This window comes from Ostrea edulis, chromosome 5 (assembly GCF_947568905.1).
Source record: "Ostrea edulis chromosome 5, xbOstEdul1.1, whole genome shotgun sequence".
Lineage (NCBI taxonomy): Eukaryota > Metazoa > Mollusca > Bivalvia > Ostreida > Ostreidae > Ostrea > Ostrea edulis.
In genome coordinates, this window is record NC_079168.1 from 36,433,547 (window position 1) to 36,441,539 (window position 7,993).

At 36.3% G+C, this 7,993-nt stretch overlaps 1 protein-coding gene across 1 annotated transcript in view; it reads left to right on the top strand.

Annotated features, from left to right (window-relative positions):
* The window catches only part of LOC125649326 (uncharacterized), a 3,231-nt gene extending 89 nt beyond the window's left edge, over positions 1-3,142 (top strand). The window contains exons 1-5 of the mRNA XM_048876771.2: positions 1-112; positions 434-569; positions 811-950; positions 2,399-2,434; positions 2,537-3,142. The exon at positions 1-112 is cut by the window's left edge and continues 89 nt beyond it. Coding sequence (XP_048732728.1) covers positions 47-112; positions 434-569; positions 811-950; positions 2,399-2,434; positions 2,537-3,016 — 858 coding nt within the window. The 5' untranslated portion in view covers positions 1-46 and the 3' untranslated portion in view covers positions 3,017-3,142. The remainder of the gene's footprint in view (positions 113-433; positions 570-810; positions 951-2,398; positions 2,435-2,536) is intronic.
* Positions 3,143-7,993: the final 4,851 nt, after the last annotated feature.

Genomic DNA, 7,993 nt, shown 5'->3' on the forward strand with positions numbered 1-7,993 from the left:
TATTAACCAGTTTCCTTTGCATTTACAGCCATTGTGACACAAGATCATGAACTGTCTCCAGCTTTTACTTCTTTTGGTTTGCACCATTAATGAGGCCTATGGACGGTTACAGGTAAAACTTTAAGGATTTGTAATAATGATTAAATACGTAGTTTTCTGGCAAAGGATCCAATATGATGGTCATGTATTAGGACAGAATTATTTTATATTATAATCTTTCTTCCATTTTAAGTGTCCATACGATTTACATTAAAACTATACACGGATTTTGAATACCATGTACAGTAGTACTTCATAAATGTTTTTGCACTGTTTGAATCTTTGATGTATATTATTTCGGTGAAATGTTTTTAGATTTTATGAACTTGTGGAGCCCTTTACCCAAGTTCTGGATTATAATGTTATATGTACCGTTGTCCCCTTTCTTTTACAGGGCTATATGCCTATGGTCAGGTTGGAGTTAGATGTTTTCTCTGGCAGAACTAACCCTTGGGTTGATGTACCTCTTCCATTTATGATGAATATGATGAATGAGAATCCACCAAGGCCCATGAAAAAAACTGTCAAAGGTACGCTCCACGCCCGGCAAATTTCCGTTCATTTTACCACGAGTATGCACGATCAAAGGCATCACTTCCATATTGTATCTCTGGACAATCACTCAATTCCAGTATTTTATGACAATTTCTTATTGAAAATGAGTTTACAAAAATTCAAAATGCACTACAGCTAATTTCGAGAATTATAGGAACCAAGTAATTTCGTGATCACGAAGTTGTGTAGAATATCAAGTATAAGTTTATTTTTTAGAGCTTGGATATCGGGGATTTATTCTGAACAATGGACAAAATACCATGACGATTCCCGGTGGTTCCAGCCGACAACTTGAGGGACGACTGATGAGGTTTTTCAATATCCCTATGAATGTTAGAAAACACTGCAATCAACAGGTATGTACCTACACTAATCATAGAGTACCATACCATAGACCTCCACTAATCATGGAATATCATACCGTATATCGAGTAATTCTGGCGCGCTGCGAATGTTGGATGTTTTGGCAGATGAGGAAAATTGGCTAAAACTAAAGCGCCAAAATTTCTTTTCTTATAGATAATATACACGTGTTAAATGAAAATACGCCAAGAAATAAAGCATCATATCAAACTACTCCGCTAAATATCCCCGTCATACGGTACATCGACTAAATTTAGAAAACATTGTGATGTTTACAAGATGTTGCAATGATCACATCGATAGTCGGTAACCTGATTTCTTGGAAAACGTTTATCATAGCGATAGCTCAACACGAAGTATTTAGGTTGTGCAAGTCATACAGTGAAGACAACAGCATGACTTTGTCTTTAAATATAATAACACGTAACTATCAAAATATATACACGATTAGGTTCTGCACCTTTGGTTTCTTAAATTCATATACATGTATTTTATATCTGATTATGTATTTTCGCTTGCTTAGCAATGTTTTATCAGTAATACACTTTTGATGGTTCGTTGTGTGTAAGACTCAGGAAAACATGGAATGTTTTGTTGTTTTAAAAAAGTCCCGACACACAAGTGCGGTGTCAGCTTAGATAGAGCTGAATTACAAAATAAATAAATTTCTCACTTGTTTTATGTTAGATATGAAACAACAAACATCATAGGTACATTCAACTTCTGCTTGGTAGATAACACACGAATTTTATCAAATTATTGTCAAAGGACATATCACTCCAAGTAGCAGTGTTCATGAACGGTTCTCTGAAAGCAACATGACTGGCGATCTGCACTTCCTCGGTTATCAAAGAGATCTGAACAATCAATCTTGATAGTTATATGACAGGGTAACAAGATCCTCTGCTTCACGTACTACCAGTATTCGGTATATCATACTGATAATGTTCTTACCATTTCCGGAACCACGTGAAGCCTTATTCAGCACTAATCAGAACCGTTCATGTCAAGAAAGTTTACGCAGTTTGTTATTGTCAGCCATTCTATAAATAAAGGATGAGCCTAAATATTCATTAAATTTTGTCTTATTCTTTTAACCATTTCGATTGTTTTAGTTTGTGTTTCCTCATATGCTATTCATCATATGGAGGTGTAATTAACAGGACTGATATAATTTTTAATAAGCAAGAACGGATATACATGTACATATACACTGTTAAAATAAGTGATCCCCGACTTTGCGAACGGCCATGCCGCTTTCAGCTTCCATTTGAGCCACATTTTTATTGATTAAGCACCCCCCCCCCCCCCTCGTCCCTGATGACAAAATATTACCCTATCACAATTATGTTATTGAACAGCACTCTGAAGGAAATTCTTGGGTGAACAATCGCGAATCCTAAATGTTTTAGCAAAGATTATCCGATTTTTTTCTTTTCAGATCTTTGGCAAAAACTCCAACAACCCTATATACACGGTAAGTACTACACTGTTATATCGATGACATAGAATATATGATCATTGGTATTATGTCAGTTACTACAACAGAAATGTATTCATCTCTTGTACATATATGTAGGAATCTGTCAGAAGTTGTCAGAATCCACAATCATCAACAGTATTTGAGGCCTCTAAATGGAATGCAAATTCAGCTGTACAGAGTGGAAACAACTGTTATAACTACGCCAACGACATCATAACAAACACATTTGCGCAACCAGGAAAAGCGAGTGGGTACAATTATCCAAGCATCTCTGGTGCAAATATGCAGCGTGGTTCTGAACTAGACGGACTGGCGTTCGTCGCGTCTCCATCACAAAACTGTTTACCAGCTCCAAATCGTAACTTAATAGCTCTTGTAATATGGCCAGAAGTCGATTACCATTTCTACCGTTTGGACAGCGATGGATATTTTTCACATAAACCTGGTCAAACAGCCGCCCGAAATGTTGATAATTCTGGTGCGATGATCAGAGATCCCCGGGTGGCTGATCGAGGGCCGTACACAGAATTCCACTGTTTCATGGAGACCAGTAATAACAGTGTCCGTATCATGTGAAACTGAAACTTTTGAACAAGAAAATCTATCAACAGTGGCCCAGAGTTGTTGTTTTTCTAATTTGGCGAATGAAACAAAGTATCACTCAGATGAATTATAGATAAAATAAAGTTACTTAAATTACCAATGTTTATCTAGAATTCTGTCCATATGAGACGAATACTCCTCTGTAGTCGATCATGACCGGGCAATACGAAAATAACTTAGAAGTATTGTTAAGCACACTAAAACTGATATCTCCCCGTCCATTTTCCACAGTTTAAATTTTTTTTAGGGATCATCTTTAACGTAGACAATTAGGAGTTAGGTACATAACAGTCACCTATATGTATATGTGCTTCTACCAAGGAACAGTGTTATGAACATATGATAGTAAATTAAACTTACAAACATGTGATTGATTGATTGTATATTGTTTAACGTCCCGCTCGAGAAATTTTCACTCAAACATCTAAGGCCTACATGTATGTCAAAAGACAAAACGTTACGGTCTGTACAAAAACATGCCCCCAAAATTCTATTATTTGACCTTTACATAAAAGGTTAAGGGTAATAAAACGGCATGCGACACAATGTCTAATGGTATACCAAGGCAAAAATGTTATGGTCCGGACAAAAAATGCCCCGAATTCTATTATATGACCTAAACACAAAAAAATCAAAGGTCATAAAAAATGGTACAAAGGTACATGTCAAAAGACCAAAACGTGATGGTCCGGACAAACTTTGTATGAGAAGATTCACACTAAAGCAATATACCCCTTTCTAGGAAGAGGAAACGTGCGATGGAAAGGGAGTAAACGGGATTCAACCTAGTTGTTTACAACAGTCGAAAAATGAATTGTTTACTATATAAAAGGGTACTGACAAATAAGTTGAAGATGGAGGAGTGTAAGTAGTCTCGTTTAAAGTCAACTTTTCGCAAATTCTAACGGTCGGTATAACGCTCTAATTTACAAATACAACTTGTCATTAGGTTGAATGCTGTCTGGCGTGTTTCATACCAGTTGTTAAACAAGCCGGGGTTTTTTATATACTGATTTTGACAAAGTTTACCTGATGAAATGTACAACTCGCGGCAGGTATGAATCTAACTAACCTTGGAAGGAAGGGTTGCGAAATCGCTGTCTTCAATAAGCACATTTAACGTACGCTTAGGTATGTAATTATAATTGTACATGTAATTAATTTCATTAAACGGAAAGTATTATGGTACAGCGATGTCTGGACGTCTGTTCGGGGTTGTCTGTTTCTAATTAAGTTGAAATTTGCTATGTAGCTTCTTTGTGGATAACTTTAGATCATGTTGCAATTTTGATCCATTTCAATCTCTCTTGCAGGATTTTTGGCCCTCTATTTGAAAATTATTGTTATATGGAGGTTACATAATTTGTTCGGCAAAGTTTATATTGTTGAACTTAGTCTGTTTTGAGGAAATATTACATAGAAAGTACATGATTTGCCCAGTGAACTCCTCCTAGATTTCAAGTAAGAACCTTCTTATATTACAAAGTGCTTATATGGGTATTGAAGGCATTCATGTGGCAAGGATTTTGATTTTCTTCAATTTTTGAGACAATTACAGATTGCTGAAGGTAGTCCATTTTGAGGAAATATTACGTATATCAATAAAGGACATGGATTGTCCTCTTGACACTTCTCACAGTTTAGAAGCTAGGGTCTTTGTAAATACCTTGAAGATGTGCTTAGTGCAAGGATCGTGATTCTCAACAATCTTTAATTTTCTTTGATGTTTTTAAAAAATATTTACAGGTTGTTGAACTTTGTCAAATTTGGGGAAATATTTTACAAACAGAACTCTTGGTTTGTCTATCTACATGAACCTCTTGTCAGTTTTAAGCAAAGACCCTTTATTCATACAATGCAAGAAAGTATGTCACAGCCTGATGATGGCTGATATTACCTGAAGCAGAGTTCTACAAATTATGGCTTAAGAAAAACAGGGTATTATGTACCGTTTACGGTACTCTTGTTCTTAATATCTTGGCTTCTTCTGTTTAATGGGTTATGTCCGTTGTCCCCTGATACCAAGGGAAAATGAAAGTATTTTATGATTGAAGTGGAACAATTGTAGTCATACAAAGGTATTGGGATAAACTTCGGAGTGGCTAATTTTATCTCGCCGGGATGATTGTCCTTAGCGGCGGCGTCACACGGTACGGGAAAACTATACCAAGGGGGAAGAAGCATCAATATTTATACCCCATGCAACGCGTTTTAGAGGATATAATTTTTTCGACCCATCTATTAGCCCTGTTTTTGTCAACGCAACTCCACTGAAACCGCTCAACAGAATTTTATAGTTAAATTTAAGGACATACCGTGTAGATGTACATATTCGCAGGAAATTCTAATTTGATTTTTTTTCTGGGAGGTACGTGTATGCCTCTTTTTGAACTTAAATGTTTGGCCAAAATCAAACATACTTCTGAATTAGTTTTTTCAGTGCCTGTCAACTCCCCCTGGCACCGCTATACAGAATTTCACGTTGTATTTAATATGGACACTCTATACAGATGTGCATATTCACAGGGAATTTGGAATATTTGGTTGATTTCTTGAAGTTATGCCCCTTTTGAACATAGCAGTTTGGTCACAATCAAACTACTTGATGCAACTTGCGTGAAACAAGTTTGCAAAAGCGAGCTGCTAGAATGATTTTAAATAGAAATTTTTATACACCTACAACAGAAATGATGCAGTAACTTAGATGGATGCCTCTGTCAGACTATTTTGTATATAGAACTATCATTCTTGTCTTCAAAGTTTTACATACCCTGTAGTCTAACCCCCGATTATTTAGATGTTTTTCATGAAATTAGCAGTAGATCTACCAGATTAAGTCAAAGTAATTCATTATATATCCAGAGAGCAGATACACACTATTTTAGAAGATCTTTTACAATTTACGGTTCGCAGTTATGGAATAATATGCCAGAATTTTTAAAACATTACCTAACATTGGAAACTTTTAAATCCGCTTATCTTAGAAAAAATTTTCATTCGGGAAATTAAAACCATATCGATTTGTTTTTGATTATTTTCAGTTTTATTTTTATTTGTTTATTTATTTATTTTATTTTCAGTTTTAAATATGTAAATAGCATACATGTATGTATAGAACATACCGTCATATACTATTTTATATTGTATCTGTAGAATACTGCTGTCTGTATATATGTTTTCAGGACCACAATGTAACTAGTTTTAAACTAATTGTGCTATCCTGTTTAAATAAAGGACATTATTATTATTATTCAAGCCATATGTGATTAAAATGTTCCAGTGTACATTTCTAAACAATATTACATATGATTTGACTCACTTGAGTGGTGCCATCTACTATACAAGGGTGAACATAGTACAGAGACATAAGTTATGCCCAACCTTGTCACTTATTATGTGTATTGTAGTCATTCATTGCAGGAGCGTGGGCTTGCTCACGGTTTCTTCATTCACGTATACATGTATATTTCTCATGACCAGGTATTTCATTTGGTATCAAGACTTCTGATCTAGTTTCCTTTACCTTGGACTTTTGATCTACTTTTCAAAACTATTTTTCACTCCTATTGAGATGAGAAGTGCCACAAGCACCTTAGCTACGTCTCCATATGAGTGAAAGGTGAAAATAGCGAACAGTGATCAATCTCATAACTCCTATAATCAATACACAATAGATAGTTGGGCAAACACGGACCCCCGGACACACCAGAGGTGGGATCAGGTGCCTAGGAGGAGTAAGCATCTCCTGTCGACCAGTCACACCCGCCGTGAGCTCTATATCCTGATCAGGTAAACGGGGTTATCCGTAGTCAAAATCAGTGTGCCAAGAACGGCCTAACAATCGGTAAGAAACACGTCAGACAGCATTTGACCCAATGATAGGTTGTATTGACGAACTAGATCGTTTTACGACCATAAAATTTGCGAAATGCTGACATCAATCGAGACTGTTAAAACCCGTATACCATCAACTTATTTGTCAGTAGCTTGCCTCGATTTAAAAAATGACCATACCCAGAACAAGCTCTTGTGTATCGAACCAGTTGAAAGATATAAACGCAATGTGCAGGTGATAATGGAATATTGCTACATAAATCAAGGGTGTCCGGGTAGCGCTCTCGTTTCTCACCGCTGCGACCCGAGTTCGATCTCCGTGATCGATATTGCTTGTATGTGAGAGGGTATGGCGGTCGCCCGTTCGGACACGTGGGTTTCCTCCGGGTACTCAGGTTTCCCCCCACATAAATGACACCCCTAGCGCACACATCCGTGCATCATAAGACCCCATTGGAAATAAGCTTTCGAGCTTTCATGGGTTATCCTTGGTATGTATGTTTGTATGTATATATCGAATAAACATTTATTTTTATTAGGTCACCTGAGTTTAACAATTGAACATTTTTAATTTTTACTTAATAACTACCAGTCCAATTCTTTTCAAATTTGGTATGAATCATCACTGGGACAAGGGGGACATAAATTGTAAATTTCAGGACTCTAGCATCCCTGGGCCCTAGGGGCGGGGCAAAAACTGCCCAAAATTGACCAATTTTCAAAAAACCACACACATGTAAGAAAAAATAAATACATAGTGATGTAGAACAAGAAGGCCTCTACCAAAATTGTAAATTTCATTATCCCCGGGGTAGGGGTTCTGACCCCAGGGTGGGGCCAAACTTGTTATATAGTGTTTATGTGTAAAATACTTAAATAACATATTCTTTAGTGCTATTGAAAGTAAATAGATATTTAGAAAGAACAGGTAGTCCTTAACCAAAATTATAAATTTGATTATTCCAGGGGTAGGGGTTTTGGTATCAGGATGGGGCCAAAATGGTCAGTTATCAAATGTGTGAAAAATAGACATTTTTAACTTCTTGATAACTATCATTCCAATTCTTATCAAATTTGGTATGAATCATCATTGGGACAAGGGGGACATAAATTGTA